This window comes from Hemibagrus wyckioides, linkage group LG09 (assembly GCF_019097595.1).
Source record: "Hemibagrus wyckioides isolate EC202008001 linkage group LG09, SWU_Hwy_1.0, whole genome shotgun sequence".
In the NCBI taxonomy this organism is placed as follows: domain Eukaryota; kingdom Metazoa; phylum Chordata; class Actinopteri; order Siluriformes; family Bagridae; genus Hemibagrus; species Hemibagrus wyckioides.
Window position 1 is genome coordinate 18655059 of NC_080718.1, and position 19395 is coordinate 18674453.

At 37.9% G+C, this 19395-nt stretch overlaps 1 protein-coding gene across 2 annotated transcripts in view; it reads right to left on the reverse strand.

The window, feature by feature from the left end:
* Positions 1-19395, reverse strand: part of LOC131359931 (kelch-like protein 29) — a 91107-nt gene that overhangs the window by 36393 nt on the left and 35319 nt on the right. Inside the window, exons 4-7 of one of the 2 annotated variants that reach the window (XM_058400084.1) lie at positions 18768-18918; positions 18105-18632; positions 9081-9219; positions 2088-2284 (exon numbers count right to left, since the gene is read on the reverse strand). In XM_058400084.1, the coding sequence (XP_058256067.1) occupies positions 2088-2284; positions 9081-9219; positions 18105-18632; positions 18768-18918 (1015 nt within the window). The remainder of the gene's footprint in view (positions 1-2087; positions 2285-9080; positions 9220-18104; positions 18633-18767; positions 18919-19395) is intronic. The other variant, XM_058400085.1, reaches the window with a different exon arrangement.

Sequence of the window (19395 nt, forward strand, 5' to 3'; positions counted from 1 at the left end):
TAGCAATTCGAAGTCCTCATCACTGCTAAATCAGAAAAGGGCATTATATAAAACTAACAGACTCATTAAATAAATCTTCAGATGGAATTTGTGCGTTATGCATACGAAGTGAACAATAATTTCAACATTTCACTACAGCAGCCATGCATCTAAATATAAAAAAAGGCACAGACAGAATCCAGACTAGTGATGTTCTCGCCCACTGCTGCTGTGACTGTTTGGCCAGAATCCCTGCTAAAATATGTATGGCTCCAATCTTTACTGTGTGTCACAGAGGATGATGTCCAACAAGCAGTCAAATTACTAACACATAATTTTTCCGAGGATTGAATACAAGCCGAGTCAGTGGGATTATATTATAAATGTCTGGATATCTTTATAAATAGGGCGAAAGTGTTTATGATAGCTGTAATGATGAAGACGTGTACAAATAACACACTCTAGTCCACACTAGACAATGCCTGTCAATCAGGAACCAGCATGTTGGAGAAAATGTGTGGCACAGAAAGAGAAATGAGCTCTCAGAGGAAGAGCTAATGAAGATTTCTTAGAAAAATCGATTCTTCTAAGATTTTTCTTTCTTTCTTTCCCACAAAATAATTAAAATACAATGTGAAGCAAGTACTAATAATAATAATAAAAAAAAATATATATATAAATTTTAATTATATTTTTTTTCTTGGTCACTAGGCTTGCAAACAATTTTTTTAACTGTATGAGTAAAAAATCACACTTTACGCTTATAATACACGCTTATGCAGCCAAGGTTTTTTAACTTTCATTTACTAAGAGGATTTTGTTTACATAAAATTTCAGAGTTAAAATTGGTCACACTGACTTAAAAAGTGGCCACAGTGACTTTTAACACGGTGTGGTTGTTGGTGCGTCATGGGCTGGTTCGAGTTCTGATCTCCTGGGATTTTCACACACACAACAGTCTACAGAGTTTATATAGAATAGTACAAAAAAACAAACACAAAAAAATCCAGTGAGCAGCAGCTCTGTGGGCAGAAAAGTCTTGCTGTTCAAAGACGTTAGAGGAGAATTGCTAAAACTGCTTTGAGCTGGCTGGAAGTCTACAGTAACTAAAGTAACCACTCTTTATGACAGTGGTTAGAAGAAAAGTACAGTGGAACCTCAGCATACGAATGTCCTCCCTTACGAATTTTTTGCCTTAAGAAATTTGCATCAGCATATGAAGTATTTTTGGCATACGAACAAACCAAACTGAACGCCGGCTAAGTTGCGCGTTTGCGTTTGCGTCAGTGGAAATCCAGGTGAAGCCAACTAAAGAAAGTTTTATTCCAGTCAGTGAAAGCTGTTTCAAGAGAGTCAACCCACGATACCAATGCATTCAAAAGCAACATGATTATTCGTGTGTTTTTTGTGGGTGGTCTGTTCTATTTTTAGCCTAAGCTTGGTGGCACGACTTCCTGTAAGGACCCTTGACATAGAATGCTTGGCTTGGGTCAGTTCTTTGTAAGCAGCCATACAGTTTACATACGCTTTGTATTGGTAATATTGGTAATATTTTTGGGTGGATGGAATGGATTATCAGCATTTCCATTATTTATTATGGGAAAAGTCATTTCGCAACACAAATTTTCACCTTCAGAACTTGCAGGTTCCACTGTATCTCAGAATGCACAACCCATTAAACCTTGAGGAAGATAAATGAGCTACAACAGGAGCAGACCACAACCATCAGGTTCTATCAGAGGCTACACTGGGAACAGAGTCACCCAAACTGGACAGTCAGAGATTGTTTTTGTTTTTTCATACTCTAACTCTATTACTCTACTATTGTGTTGAAATCCCAGGAGATCAGCTTTGTCTGAAATACTCAAACCAACACATATGGCACCAACAACCATGCTACAGTCACAGTCATGGAGAGCACATGTTTATCCATTCTGGTAAAAATCCCTTAACCAGTATTTCCATGACTTTATGTATTTATGTGCTATTGCTACATGACTGGATGAGAAAGTTTCTACTAAAGTGGCCAGTGAGCATATATCAAGTCAACTATGCTTTTCTTTAGCTTTTTCTTATCTAGAGAAGAATGGAACATCATGCCTTCTTACCCAGAAAAGACACACAGACTTTGCAGAAAGTGTTAAACTGGAACTTGTTGGCAGCCTCCAGTAAGGTCTTGGCATTGGCTGAGTCTATGATAAGTGAGCCTGTGTAGACGAACTCTAGCAGCAGCTCTAGAACATCAGCATCGATGCTGTTCATGGTCAGTGTCATCTTCTCACCACTCCTGTTTTCTCCGGCCAACCTGGAGACAGCGGAGAAGGATAGAGTCTAAAAACCCCAAGAAGCAGTAAGAGCAATGATTAAAACCTGTCATGCAGTCAGATTCTAAATGGCTGAAATGTAAACTGTCAGTTCACTATAGCTGGTGCCTGAGAAGTGCTACAGAGCTTGAGGGGGAAAATCTGGATTGGTTGTTATGCATCTTCATGCATAATACATATATAAAAGTGTACGAGAAGTGCAGACTGCATGGCCCGCTAATGGAGCAGCAGCTTGTTTAGGAAAAACAGAGAGCTGATCGGCGAACGAATGCTCTGCAGCCCTGTTTGGGGGAAAGTCTTAAAGAATTCTATGTGAAGGACTAACACTATAGCAGGACACAAACTAACCCCTTGAAATAAAGGCTTGCGATAATTACACAGTAATGAAAGGTTATGCCTTAATGTCTGCCAGGCAGTGACGCATGTGCGGACTGACTGGGTAATGGCACAGAAATTGCTATAATACATTTTCTTTTGCATTTACTTCCTCTTTCTTATTCTCTGCACACACACACACACACAAATTTGAATACACATAATTAAACACAACTGACAACTGTGTCATTGCCTGTGAGTCTGAGGTATTGCGGTATTGTGGTACAATAGTGACAATAAAACTTGTATTGCATATACTGTATATTGGTGGTGTAACCAAATACAAAAAAATCATTTGGAATGAACAGACAATGCATTTGAAACATATGAAGCTTGCAGGACAAAGGACAAAAAAAACATTCATTAACACAAATGTAAACCATGCACTTGTAGAGATGCATTTCCATTGTTCATTCATTCATTCATTCATTCATTCATTCATTCATTCATTCATTCATTCATTCATTTATGAGTCCCGCCCAAATCCAAATCTAGATATATTTTGTAGTGCTAAAAACAGATCTCAAATCTAATCTAAAAGTGTTTGTGTGCTACCAAGAACTGTTTTTTTATGCATCATTTCTGCTTAACACACAGCTGTAAAGGTTTATACTTTTTGATGTAAAACAGCTGTCACTGGAACAATAATTTTTGATAATAATAATCACTATGTCACTATGTGTTAAAATTTGATTAAAACAAATTCACTATAATTTAACAAATTGAGCAAATGGTGTGAAAATTGGATTTTTGTATATGTTTCAATGCAATACACAGATGTAACAGCTAAAAAAAAACCTGTTGCATTGTTTTTTGGCAACTAATGAAATACAAACTTGCTGGATGTGGGTTTTGTATGCTTTTGTATATGCAATATAGAGATATATGAGATGCACACAGATGATCTGAGATGAGGACAGACAGTGAAAGAGAGAGAGAGAGAGAGAGAGAGATAAAGAGAGAGAGAGTAAATGAATGTAGGGAAGGAGAGGAAAGGAAAAGAAAGGGAAGAGGGAAAGAGTCGGTCCTGCCACAGAGAGCCAGCAGCCATCCATCATTGGGAGAGGAACCGTTCCATGACTGGGACCTGGGTTTAATCTCAAAACACCTTTCAGCTGCTGCCAAAGTAAAGTGCACCATGGCCTGTGTATGAACTGATGTATTAGTCGTCATATAGGCCTGACTGGGGGAAGAGGCAGAAGTACAATATGAGGTGAGGGGTAAATCTCTGGAAGTGGCTGGAAAATCAAGAATGTTACTCCTGAAAAGAAAAGCAAAAGAAAAATAAAGAAATAAAGAAATTAAATTGTGGTCAGTTGTAAATGCAGGAGTAGAAATATCACAAATCAAAAAGCAAAAGTAATCGACGACTGAGTGGCGTGAGGATACGTGTGTGTGTGTGTGTGTGTGTGTGTATGAGGGAGAGAGAGAGAGAGGGAGAGAGACAGAGAGAGAGAGAGAGAGAGAGAGAGAAAACCAAATTAGTAAAGTCAGCTGAGTCCACTGTGCAATCAGTTTGCTTACAGGAATGTGAATTGACAGCTTCAGGAGTACAGTCCCTGTACAAACACTTGGTTTAGAAATAAATTTGTGCTTTAAGCAAAGCAAACAATAATTTAATAACAAGCACTGCTCTTTGTCTACACTCACTATAACCAGTACCTAGCTAATAAAGCAGAGGCATTAGTGGTGCTGTGAGGAGGAGGAGGAGGAGGAGGAGGAGGGAGGAAGGCTAGAAATGGCCACAATTCCAAATTTTTCACAAATGAAAGGAACAGACACTGGTGGCTGGTTATCTGGGAGTTTCTTTAATTAAAAAAAAAAAAAAGGTCATTGAATTGGTATGAAAATCTGAAAATGTGTGCATGCATTGCTTGGAGACTTTGGTGCTGATTTGTTAAAATACAAAATAATGAACACTAATTTGCAAGTGGATTGGGACACGCTGTGTGCAAAAAGTCGGCATATTACGCATAATTTATAAAGAATTAGAACTACGTGAATTACAGCACATGCAAAGTCAGGGGATGTTTCTGTCAGCCGGAAGCTCAACATCAGAGGCTCCCAGAAGAGTAAAGTGAGGAAGGAAACAAAAGTATAATACTGACTAGAAGCAGTGAGATGAGGTGAAACTTCTGAAACTCGACAAGTGTTATGATATGAATAAATGAATAAAAGTGTGTAGACATGAGGTATGCATTATATTAATAAGATGAAGATGATGAAGATGAATGTTTTTTTAATCTCTGCTTAAATGCTGCTGGTGTCATGTGTACAAACATGCAGCAAGACTAATATGAAGCGACTGAATCCACCTTTACCAGCATAATAAAAACTAATATAATTTTGAGCAACTTTGATTATTTTGTTAAAAGAACAACTCAGATAAATAATCTCATTATTATTAATTAGTACTTGGCAAGGTTTAGCCTTTAATATCTCCAGAAGTACTCATTTTGGCATTCATGTGCAGTTCCTAATGTGATGTTCAGGTTTATTTAATTACGTTTGGTGAAAAATGAATACTTTTGATAGTATCATGTATTTCGCACCTTTAGACAGAAATTCATTAAACCGCATATTCAATTAGTCAAACACACTAAACATTAAAGACTTGCTTTCCGCTCATTTGAGAGACACAATATTTGTAAGCCCTGTTAGTAAATAAGCTAGCAGTGCCTTTTGTCTGTAGAATTTAGAAAGCAGGCCGGGATGACGTTAATAACATCCACAGACGACAGCAATTATCCAACATTCAGTCTAACAGCTCATTTCAGACATAACATTTGTTTACCTGTGTGTACCTGTACCCAAGGTGAAAGCAGAAGAGCTAATATTGTTAACCAGTGTTGCCAGGTTTTAACTACATTTCCAGCCCAAATACATCTCAAAAAAACATGCAAAAGATATAAACCTGGTTTAAAACTTTCAAGCACTGGAAAAGTGAGGCACAATTACCTTTGTCACAGCATTTGCATGCAAATAAGGGCATTTATGATGTATGGTCATTATCTACTCTCCCTTTATTATCTTACAATGGAAATAGTTATGTGCATCACAGACAAATTATTGCATTTATGGCTATGAATTAAGATCTTGGTGGCCATGGAGTATTTTAAATCAGCTAAACCTGGCAAAACTGTCATTAATAGTCCTGTCCCCTAAGTAAGCTCCTCCCCTAAGGAGCATGGAGCAGCATTATTCCTACCGCGATGGGCCTCATTAATTCTTGCAGTTCCCATTTATGAACGTTAAGTGTAAAAATAACTCCATGGACCGTGCTGCACCGTGTGCACAAAGGTGAGCAAATCACAAGCTAAATATTTTTTTAATTTTTAACATTTTTTAAAATCACTGGTTACTCAAATTGTATAAGTATCTGTAACTGAGTTGAAAATGTATGGAGTTTTGAATAAGGATTTTATGAAGACTAATAATTCCCCATCCTGAAATCCTTTAGTAAACCAGGGCCTTTGTTTCACACTGACGAACTGCAAAACATTCCACATTCCACCAGTGTATGAATAAAGTATGTCATTTTTATGTACAGACAACACAAATAAATGATGCTTTGTGAGGGTATATATACCCTATAGAAATATCTTCACTACTGTAGCTGTTAATTATTAGAATTAGAGAATTAAGACAGCCATCATGATGTATAGACTGCCACATTAATTAAAAACATCAATAACAACAAGAAAAAAAGAGATGTCATGATGTCTCTGAGGAGAAGTGAAAAAGTAATGTGAGGTTGTCTCACTTATGTTTATCGGAAAAACAGACGGAAGACTTTGAATAGACGCACGGCTCATCTGAAAGCGGAGCGGCCAAATGGATGGTGTGCTAAAGTGATGATTTAGTTTTTAATGCAGCTTTTCTGTGAGCAGGAGGAAAACAGCAGGTGCTCCTTACAGATGATTAGATACACATGCACCATTGATGTGGACAAAAAAAAATGATGGACGAGCAGACAATGACCGGCTTTCTTTTCAAAACAAGGCTTGATGTGCTCCATCAAAGGCTTGCCATTCCTCTGACAACAAATTGAGATCACAGGCTAATGCAGGAATCAATAGAAAGATCAATATTTTGACCGAATTTGATATGAATGGTATGGAACGTCTTGGGAAAAAAAATCCATTACATTACTTGAATAGGAACACATCCATAGACAGCAAATTTCAGCAAAAAAAAAAAAAACTGCAAAAAAGAAAAGCCCATTAGATAAATTAGCCTAAGAGGAAACTAGAAGCCTTTTCATAGAAAAGGTCTGGGTCAGGTTTTTCTTTTGAAAAAAAAAAACCACACCTCTATCAAGCTTCCATTAACTCAGACAAGTCAGTTTTTTTAGACTGCAATCTCCACACTCCAGAAACAGAACTGCACAGATGTAGCAACGGTATCTGGCAGGAAAATGGCTGAACTTTTCTCTTCCACCATCTTTGCTTTTAGCAATTGTTGTTATTTAAGTGCTCAGACTGGGCTGGAAAGAGTGGGGGGAAAAAAATTGGAAACTGTGTTTTAAGATAACCTCACATCCTATTCAACCTTCAAACAGCAGTGGAACTCAAATAGCTTGGAGAGGTGTATCAGCACATTTTGTGCTCCACTGAGAACAGAGTCAAATCTACACTCACTGTTATTGCTCCTAATGCAATTTTCATTGCTGCTGCTCGCAAGATAGGATAACGCAGCTCTGACCAAATCCACCATCCAAAGGGCCAGAGTTCCACTTTACATTTGTCCTTGTGGCTTCGCTGCATCTTGTATGATGGATAATAAGGGCATAAAGACTGGCTTGCAAAGCTGAATGGAAATGTATTAGTATTAATGATCACTATGCTGACTCAGTGTGCACACTGCACTACATAACATTAGTTCCTGACACTCCTGATACTTCATACCTGATATTTTAACCTTCAACACTGGTGTTAAATTCAACTAGGCTTGGAGCTATGACTTAAAATAAGCATAATTATATTTCCAGTTTGACATCATTAATATCTAACAGATATTATTAACACGCTAAACACGAAGCTGTGTGTCAGCGAGCAGATTTAGATGTTCTCGCTGGGTTTGTGTGGGTTTCCCTCAGGTTTCTTTTCACCTTCCAAAAACATACTGGTAGGTGGATTGGCTTTGCTAAAATGCCCCAGGTGCAAATCTGTGTGTACGGTCTGGCAACCTATTCCTACAGCATGCCCAGTGCTCCTGGAATTGGCTCTTCAGAAGCACCAGAACCCTGAACATGATAAAGTGTTTAATAAAGACGGCTGATGGAATAAAATGAATGACTGATTGAACAAATAAATGAATAAATGACGGAATGACTGACTGAATAAATGAATGAATGAATAAAAGTGTGCCTTAAATGTTTTTTTATTGCTATTCTGTACTGATGTCATCCACCCTTTAGGTTTTTTTCCCATTCAGGGCATCTTTTCATTCCTCTCGACCTTCCTTACACAGTCTTAAGGTGCAGATGTACAAATGGTCACACATCCTACACATCACAAAGCAACATTTTCACAATCAAAATCTCTTTCAGCTCAAAAAAGAAAAAAGAAAAGCTTTTTCAACTTAAGAAGCTAATATCAGTCAAGGCATCTGTGCATCACAGGGTTTGAAAAGGCTCTCTGTGTCTGCGCACACTGGGTTATGGGATTGCTTTATTCTCTCTATCTGGTGCAATTGTTGGAATTGTGAAAACATTTTGTGAAGTCATATAATCTAGGCTGTTGTTTTTTTGTTTTTTTTTTTGTTTGAAAGGTTGATGAACAAAAGGAATAAAATGCATTTTTTTGTATGCATCATCCAACATGCACTTTCCAGAGAGCAGCAGCCAGTTTTACCAGCTGAAGCGAGCATGCCATAATCTGTAAGGTCAAAAACAAGACAATTTTCTCCTAAAAATCCAAAAACAAAAAGTGTTTCTTTGTGAATTGCACTGGTAAGTGGATTTATGAGTCGTGTGTGAATTTGCATAGAGATAGCCATTTATTCACAGCAGATAACTGATGAATTAAGGACAGATAGGACTACAACTCCAAGCACTTGAAGGGAAGAGGCAGAGTGAAGTGCTAATCTAATATGTCAGATAAAGTTTGACATTTACAATACATTTAAAAAAGAAAATCCCCAGTCATGGAACTTTTTTTTTTTTCCTGCCCATTAAAATGTAAATTTGCTCATTCAGTGCATGGAGATGAAAGGGCAGGATAAGTGCTGACCTTTTGCAACAATTATACACATTCATTTATTTGACAGGAGGAATGGCTACTGGCCCTGTGATAGGAACCGAAGTCTTCACACCTGCAAGAGAATGGGAGGGTAAAGGAAGCCACACAAATGTGCCCTATAAAAGGAACAGAGTGGATCAACAACAGGAGAGAGGCAAACCTTTTAACCATGTCCTTGAAATACAAGCTGCAGGAAGCTAGAACATTTTGATGGACTTCAAACTCTTTTCCTTGAACAATTATTTTCAGGTCTGTAAATTCTTTCACTCGCCGCTGCTGGTTCAATTCTTTCAACATTTCTGTAGAACAAGAGAAAGAACACAAATAGCAATTTAAATCGAGTGTCAAAAGCACATGATTAAAAAGAGAATCATTTGTTTGTGTATCTAAAGAGCTGAAAAAGATGAAGGAAGATGGGGAATAAAAACCGTCAAATATACTGGGAGAGATTTGTGCACCAGAAGAAAGCAGAAGGTCAACAGTCTCATTAGAAGGAACATTTGGCTACACATTTAAAGAAAAAAGAAAACACACACGCGATTGTTTGAGATGTTTAATCCCGAAGGGGAAAGCTGTGATTTATCACGGATTGAAATATTCACTGGTCTAAAACGCCTTTTGAGGTAAACGTCTACGCTCCCTTTAGAAAGTAAAGCGGAATAACACAAACAGAAAGAAGGAAAGAAAGAAAGATCACCATATTTTATTACTGTATATTGAACACATCATTTATCTGTTAACTAGTTCTGATGATAGAGAGTTCTTTTTCGTTTTACGGCAGTATTGGATTTTGTTAATTTTACTAAATAATCACTTCAACATCAATGCACAGGGACACATTTCTTGGTCTGGCACTGAACGTTCTGTTCTGTCAGGGTTAATTGAAGGATATTTTCATTTTGGATGAAGCACAGCTGGCCTCACTTATTTTAAGCCACCATAGATCTACAAAGTAAGCTCAAAATGTTCATGTTTAATACTTGAGTATAAATCCTTTGCCGCTAATGAAGTATGGGAGTGATAGACATCTTCCCTGATGGAGCTCTAGCAAGCCTGTAATAACTTTTTGCCTTCATCTCATCAGTCTATAAGACATGTCCCAGAACTCCGGATGGTATCTTGTGCTGAATCTCTCGGGTAATGACAGAGAATTCATATCTTGATGCCACTCTTTAATAAATCTGTGCCCACATCCTGCAGAGTGCTTAAGAATTGTGCAATGTTTTCCCGTCATGATATTATACTTTGATCCTATTGTACTATCATTTGTCCAGCTGCATATTTATGCAATTATCTCATCAGCCAAGCATGTGGCAGCACCACAATGCATAAAATCATGCAGATTCATGTCAAGAGCTTCAGGTGCTGTTCAGTTCAAACGTCAGAATGGGGAAAAAGTGTCATTTCAGTGACAGGCTGGTTTGAATATTTCAGAAACTGCTGATCTCCTCAGATTTTCATGCACAACAGTCCCTAGAGTTTACATAGAATATGTTGCATAAAGCAAAACAAAACAAAGCAAAAAATAAAAAATAAAAAATCCAGTGGCAGTTCTGCAAGCAGAAACTTGTTGAAACTTGTTGATGAGGGAGGCCAGGAGGAGATGCCAGGAAGGCTATAGTAACTTAAATAATCACTACTGTTCTAGCTGTTCTGAGATGCATTTCAGCTCACCACAGTTGTAAAGAGTGGAGTGTAAATTTCAGTTACCGTAACCTTCCTGTCAGACTGAACCAGTCTAGCCATTCTCCTTTGACCTCCTCCAGCAGAAGTGCTGCTTACTAAATGTTTTTGTTTTTCAGTGTAAACTCTAACGACTGTGTGTGAAAATCCCAAGAGATCAGCAGTTTCTGAAAATACTCATACTATCTGGTACCTACATCCATGCCATGGTTAAAGTATTTGTTGTGAAAATGACCTAAAGCTCTTTACCTATATTTGCACTGTGCCAGTATCACATGGCTAATTGGATAACGGCAGCAGTATACTCTGGGTATATATGAGTACACACACACACACACACACAGGTATATATATATATATATATATATATATATATATATATATATATATATATACACGTGTGTGTGTGTGTTTGTGTGTTTGTGTGATCTTTCTGATTATTCGTTCATCTCTACATCACATATTAGCAAGATGATATGATTAGATAATAGGGTTTAAGAATTTAAAATCCCCTTAATAAAAAAAGAGAGAAAAAAGAGAGAAATTGAAATGACTACATATTAATGGCCTGAAAAAAAACTAAAGGGACATATGTGATCATCTGTGTAAAATGTTCCTTGTTAATTTGACTGGGGTGTGTGAATAGCATGGCAGCTAATTATTTTCTATTTAAGTGGGTCAGTGTTCTCTGGAGGTAGACCTACGATTAACCAGCTCAAGCTATTCTTACTAAAGAAAAAAAACATTGCTTTTTATCTAAAATAAAATCCTGGTTAAAAAACAAAACAAAACAAACAAACACTGGAATGAATGTAATATACCGTGCACTTTAAAAAGATGACAATATATTTCAGATGACTACTAATAAAAAGACATTTTTGTTGTTTTTTAATACCTAGCAGTGTAATAAAGGGTGCACGCAGATACAGTATAGTCTACAGGGAGCGCTCTTTGCTCTCGGTTTAACTAGAGAGAATGCTGAAGTTGTGAAATCTGTCCTTCGAGCACAAAGGCATGCTGAACTGAGAACAATAGAAGCACAGATATGGGGATGAAACACACTCAAAAGCGCTCTCACTAGTAGGACACATGCGAGGATAAAGTCAGAATAAATGAATGCAAACACTGTTTACAAAGAGCCTCTGAGCTAGCTGAATGAGACCATTCTTTCTCTCTCTCTCTCTCTCTTCCAATTAACCACAAAGCCATGTCTACAGATATATGAAGGGCAAAGCCTGAGGCCTAGACAAGATAGATCTGATGCTTCTTATGTTTTGTGTAACAATTGTGTTAAATTGTATAAATAGTCTACACACCTCTGTTAAAATTACAGGGTTTTTATAATGTAAGAAATTAAACCAAGATAAATTAAATCAGATTGTTTTCCAACAAAATGCAAGCAATAAAACAAATAGAAATGTTATGTGTATGGGGGGTGGGGAGGGGTAGTTACAATAATATAGTTGCAATAATTATACAATAATACAATGACCAAGCCTATGTTTGTATTTAAGAATCATGGACAGTGGAACCTCAGCATATGAATATAATTGTTCTGGAGGCGAGTTCTTGAGGTGAAAATTTGTACTGCCAAACAAATTTTCCCATAAGAAATAACCTAAATGTAGATAATCCGTTCCAACCAACCAAAAATATTAGCAATATTAGCAATACGAAGTGTATGTAAACTGTATGGCTGCTTACAAAGAACTGACCCAAGCCAAGCATTCCATGTCAAGGGTCCTCAAAGGAAGTCGTGCCACCAAGTTTGGGCTAAAAATACAACCGACCACCCACGCCACCAATCTGTCAATAAAAAACATGCGAAAAATCACGTAGCTTTTCAATGCAGGTCAAAGGCAACGTTGGTATTGTGGGTTGACTCTGAAAAAAAATGAAGAAGATTGAAAACTTGCTTCGCTTGGCTTTCCACTGAGGGCATTCAGTTCGGTTTGTTTGTATGCCAAAAATGCTTCTTATGCCAATGCTAATTTCTTGCAAAATTTCAATTCTTAAGGCGAAAATTCATAAGGGAAGGCATTCGTATGTCGAGGTTCCACAGTACCTGACATCACTGAAGTAATTCTGATTAACGCTTAAATAATAATGAGTTCAACGGGCTTTTGTTGACATCTTCTTGGTTTCATCTGCCAGCTTAAGCCAGTTACAATGCACAGGATCTCAGTGTTGAAAGATATCAATCAGGAAAGGGGTACAAAACAATTTCCAAAACATTACATGTACCATGGAACACCATGAAGACCATCATCAATAAGTGGAGAAAATGGGGCATCAGAATTAAATTACCAAGAACAGGACATCCATCCAACATGACAGAAGGATAATAAGAGGAAGAGGTTGCCAAGAGACCTACGGCAACATTATAGGAGCTGCAAGAATATCTGGGAAGTCCTGGTCACTCCTTGCTTGTGATCTCTCAATAATCTCTCAGATTCTGTACATGTCTGGGCTATAGGGTAGACTGGTCAGAGTAGATGCCCTTTCTTACAAAAACAAAAAACATCCAAGCTCCTCTATAATCACCCCAAAACATGTGGTAAAAAGCGTTTATGGACCATAAGATAAAAAATCGAAAAGACTTACGACAGATTATTACCCAAAGAACACTATACCCAAAGTAAAGCAAAGCGAAGGGGATGTGGTAGCTTAGTGGTTAAGATGTTGGACTACTGATTCAAGAAGGTTGTGAGTTTGAATTCCAGCTCCATCAACCTACCCCTGCAAAGCCCTTAACCCTCAATTGCTCAGTTAAATAAAATGAGATACGCTGCTATGAATAAGGTTATCTGCGAAATGCCAGAAATGTAAATCAGCATCAAGCTTTTCTAGTGCTAGTGCTCTCTTCAACTGTTTAAAGAATTATTAATATCTCCAAATACCAATATATTTTGGTACAAAAGACCTCTGTAGGCCTCTGAAGAAGGCAGCTGAAGAAGAAAATTTCATTGCAAAACATCCAGCAAAATAATGGTCTCAACCCAAAAAGGAGTCAAAAAAGGAATTGCTCAAAAGAAGATCTTTTACATTTAATCATTTAGCAGACATTTTATCCTAAGTGATTTGAGGGATAAGGAACAAGGACTTTTGGACTGGCTGAGTCCAGATCTATATCTTATAAAAATACATTAAAGAGGGCTATGCACAGGAGATCCCCTTGCAATTTATTAGATTTAGAGAAGGTTTTCAAGAAAGAGTGAAATAAAATCACCCAATAAAGATAATGCTAAGTTGGTAGACTCTTATTCAAAAATGACTTAGTGCTGTATTACAAGTAAAAGGTGCTATAAAAAGTATTAGTATTAGTTAGGGGTATACTTATGAAAGCAGGTTATTGGAAGCTCTTTTCTCTCTGTGATTATTCAGACAGTGCCTTATTATACATCATTAAAGGTTTAAAAGCTCATCCATAGTCCAGACACTTGACCCTTTTCTTCAATTTGACCTGCTCCTCATGGTTAATTCAATGTCAATTCATGGACATTCTCGCAGCCCAACAGTCCTAGAAAAGCTAAAGTTCACTGTGTAACCCTCTCTACTGGGAAATTAAAAGAGCATACCATGTCTCAAACTCTTTTAACAGATTTTCTGTCTATTGAATGTTTCACCTCAAATAAGAAGATTGCATCATTTGAAGTGAAGCAAAATACTAATATTACAAATTTTCAATACATTTTCATTATTTTATGTACAGTGGATATAAAAAGTCTACACAACCCTGTTAAAATGGCAGATTTAGTCATTTTTATGTGAAAAAATTAAACCAAGACAAATCATGTCAGAAAAATCAGAAGCATTTTAGAGAAAAATAAGAAAAATTAAAAGTTACAATAACCAGGTTGCATAAGTGTGCACACCATTTTACAACTGGGGATGTGTTTGAAAATGTTCAAGAGTAACTAACATACTGCTGTCACTGATTCAATTATTCTGAATAACCCCAAATAAAGATCAGCAGTTCTTTAGGATCTTGGTTTCATCCGAACGCTGCAGGAAATTCTACAAACAGCTTACAAAGCATGTATGTCATTTATCTTAAAATATATTAATCATGATAGGCGTATTAAAAAATCAAAAAAACACTAAATGTACATAAAACTCCATAAAAGCTATCATCAGCGTAGCACCGGAGTGACATCACAGAGAACTGGACATTGCTCCATAATGTCTAAAAGTACAAGGCCAAAACTTACAAGGGAGGCTGCCAAGTGAACTACAGCAACATTAAAGGAGCTGAAGGAATATCTGACTGATTACTTCCTGTATATGACAGCACTGTCTCATATTCTTCACATCTGGGCTATAGAGTACAGTGACTATGGGGAAGCATTTTCTCCAAAAAAAAAACAAAAAACAAACAAAAAAAAACATCCAAGCTCAACTAAATCACCCCAAACACCATTTGGCAAAATGTGTTAGAATCTGATGAGACCAATTCTGAAAGATATAATAATTCCACAATTCCAAAAAAACATCATAGCCACAGAGTAGCATGGTGGTGGTAGCATCACACTTTAGGGCTGCTTTTCTTCAGCCAGACCTGGGGCTTTTATCAAGGTGAAGGAAACATGGAGAGCTACAAATACCAGTGTTTTTAGAGCAAAACATTTAGGTTTACTGGTAAACTTAAGATAAAAAGGAACTGTACCCTTCAGCACAACAATGACCGAAAGCAGACATCCAAATCTGCAGAAGAATGGCTTAACCGAGTCAGAGCCCAGATCTTAATCCAAGTAAAAATCCCTTGGCTGACCTGAAGTGTGTTGTACACAGGAGATGCCCTTAGAATTTGATAGATCTAGAATGTTCCTGAAGAACAGAGTGGGAAAATATTGCCAAATCAATGAAATCAAAAGGTGTTTATGCAACTAGTTTATTGTATTTTTTTATTTTTATTTTTTCCTTAAAAATGTCTTCATTGTTACATCAATTGGCAGACACCCTTATCCAGAGCGACTTACATATCCTTACTTTAAATAACTGAGCAATTAAGGGTTAATGGCCTGGCTTAGGGGCCTAGCAGTGGTTCAAATTCTCAACCTTCAAATCAGTAGTTCAATACCTTAAACATTAAGCTACCACATCCCATTCTCTTCGTATACTTTATTTCACATTAAACGTGAGAAAAGATATAATATATTTTATCTTGGCTTTTTACTCACCAACCCTGGCATTTTAGCAAGACATTTTACATGCAGTGTCAATTTGCCAAACATAAATAGACAATATCAATAGACCTCAATAAACATTTACTTTAAAGGTGTGGGTGTGTTTTCTGTGGTGCTTGAGCAAGTAGGAGTTTAAAATAGAGGCTCATGCACCTGATACACTTGTAGCAGCACGACGCACATTACCATGTACTAAAATAATATCTAGTCCATGAAAAGTGAGAAAATTACATTTAAAGATTTTATTCAGCCTGTGGCACAGGCGCTGCAAGATTACAACCTGAACTGATTAGACTTATGTCTGTTTCGCTAACTCGCACAGCTATCCAGCAACTTGATCAAAGCCTGACATTCACTGTGTGTTAAAATAACACTTTAAAGGGATTAGTCATCTTTATTCAGACTGATGTTTTTACTAACTACATTTGTTAAACTGGCTCTTTTGCATAATATGATTACAGGACAGACTATGACAAGATTAAAAAGTAGCCTGTATAAAAACATTTGCACATCATTTTGCTGTAGTATATTTATAATTCCTTAAAGTTGAGGTGCCTAAGCAAAGTTGAGTGTGCCTAAGAGAGACAGAAAAAAAACATTTTTACATAATTTTTCAATCTTTTATTCAGCTGTAGATCTGTTCATCAGTCTGATTATATTCTGTCCAGATCCAGATCCAATAACTCAGTCTCGATCTGTTCTATCTAGAGGATACATAACAAGGATGTTTACTGCAGGCTTGTTTATTACTGTTTTCCACTCGAAAAGAGCCTTTTATTAAAAAGACTCCAAAACAATGTTGATGAACGTATTTTCTAAGCTGCTAATCTGCTGAAATCTCTAAGCTCTCCGACTGGCAGGGGCTATCAGTGCTCCAGCAGTGGAGAACAGGTCAAGCGGCTGACAGATGTGTTGTTGGAGGAGAGAGAAGCAGAGAGCTGGGGCATGTTCGGAGTGAGCTGTTGCTTTGGATACTATAACATGCCTTTGATATTTCATTTCACACTGAAAGTGTAAGAGGTACGACTCACTCCCACTAACACACATTATTATGAACAAGGGATCGCATGTCATTAATGAGAGCCGCAATTAATTTGTCCAATCGCCCAAATTAATGAGCTATCCACTCGCTTTGCTTTAATCACAGAGAGCAGAATTGAGTATGTCAAAAAGGGCAAATTGGTTTTCTGTTTTGTGTTTCCACTCATGAGGTTAGCATTTGCATTGCACTGTATCACTGTTAATGTTGAAGACAGCTCTGTAATTAATTTTTGTGTGTGTGTGTGCATTTATGTTTGTATAGACAGTGGAAAGTGTATGGAAAGTGTTTTTTTTTTCTTTTAATATTTTTTGCTTTACTCTGACACAGGAACCTTAGGGAGCTCATGAATGAACTTAAGGGATCTTAAAGACAGCGATGATGATCTATTGAACGGACCTTCCATTCTCAGTGACAAGCTGATAAGTAGAGAGCGAAGCTACTCTCTGTCTTCACATCGCTTCCTCTATAGAAGATTAATATTACTAGTGATGCAACATGACATGCAATTTAAAGGAGAGGCAGTGGAACAGATTTTTTGCCTTTAGCTCAGCAAAATATCTAGATTCCACCGTCGGCCCAAAGCGCGTACTAGTGCCGCCACACAGTTTCCCATACTGATTACATGACCAACTGCTTTCCAGTTGTTTAATGTAAGCTGGGTGGGGAATGTATTATTTAACGCCCCTAAGATGGAAAACAGAAAGATAAATCAAGCTCTCTGGTTTCTGCAACATCACAGACTGCTGCACGAACAGTATATACCAATTATTACGGTAAAGCCTGGATTATATCTATGAACATATACCAGTTGCTGATTCGGAATGTGAATATACCAGCACCATGAAGAAACAACCAAAGGTGAAAAGAAATATACTACTCACCGTGCTCCACCTTTAATACCATGTCATTCACATTAATCATCAAGGCACTTGTTTGCTGAAAAACTGCAGAATATTGCAGAAGCTAACCCTAAGATTTCATGAAGTTATCATAATAACATTTGCAGGACGAAAAAAAAGAAAAAAAACAAAATGGAAAAGGAAAAGGAAAACAAAGCAGAGTGCATTTATCCGCTTGGAGAAAGAGATGAATGAGAACATTTATTGAGGGCGATAGTCAAGAAAGTAATAAATGTGTGCAAGATCATCAGCTGTTTTGGACTGAGAAAGCACGTTTTCCCAGTGTTATTGCTTCACCGATTTCCACCCACACAAAATAAAAAACACAATAGCTTAAATTTTAATTTAAAAATTGAAGTCAAGGACAGTTTTACCTTTGGGATGCCAAGGGTCTGTGAACTCATACTTCCCCATGCCGACCGTGCGGAGCATCTGCAGGCCATTGGCAGTCTCCTGAGTGGTGCAGCCGTTGGTAGGAGGAGGATGTGACGACGCTTGTCCATTTATCATCGGGACGCTGCTGGTTAATGTGGTAGCCGGCTGCACCATGGGGTGAGTGAGATGGCCATTGCCCAGCACTGTTTGGCCGGTCTGCGTGACCTGACATACTCCCGGCATTGGCGACATGGCGATTGGGGGCAGGCCAGTGAGCCCCAGGGTCTGGGTGTGCACATTGAGCACCATGTTGGCCATTGGCTGCGAGGGCGGTTGGGTCAGCTGATAATGCGAGGGCAGAAGCGGGTGAGGCGGGGGCACTGCAGTTTGAAGGGGAGGAGTGGCACCTATGATGGGTGCCTGGACAGTCACTCCCTGACTATAAACCGGTGGTTGGGGAACGCCGTAGGTGTGGGAAAGAAGACTCGCCTGGCTCACTGTGGGCACTGCTGGGGGCCATATCTGACCTGAGGAGAGGAAGTCAATATGTGACTCAAATGCTCTGTTCAGATTTTTTAAAAAAAGAGCCATTAAAAATGACCAAGATGATAACATTGATTTTCATTTGATTTTAGCTTCCAAAACACACTGGCATTCTTTACCTGTATTATCTTTCTCCCTCAGTTGTTTGCTAGGGGGTTCGTCCGTGTCCCAGGGAGTGGACTGGTTAATAGGCGTCTGTCCCCATCTGACGCTGGGAGCAAGAACAGGTCCCGCAGTTTGGCTTTCTAATACTGCATGTGCTGACACCTGCTTCAAATGAGAAGAGTAAACGTGCTAAACAGAACACCTCCAGCTTTAATTATCATCTACAATCCCCAATTACACACAGTGTGTCAGACACTGGTAGATTATTGTGCTTTCTTAATATTCCATTCTCCTCTGCTCGTTTAATTATGCTGCTGTTCTAGTTTACTGCCATCAATAATGTAGGAAAACCCAAGGTCGGCTGCCAGCAATTTGACTTGGCAAAAGGAAGGGAGATCTATACAGAAAACATTTTACTAATTATCTCCACCTCACACCGCTTCTAAATCAAAGTGGAGACTCAATATGAGAAAAGCTATTTCACACTTATTTGGAGGAATTGTCTCATTTCACTGCCAACGAAAAATAGCACAAATGACTTCATGAGACTTGATAGTTGAATATTACCTGCAGGGAGACTGAATGTATATGCCACTATACCTGACACAACTGACAGAACATATTTCTTTCTTGTTGCAGAGC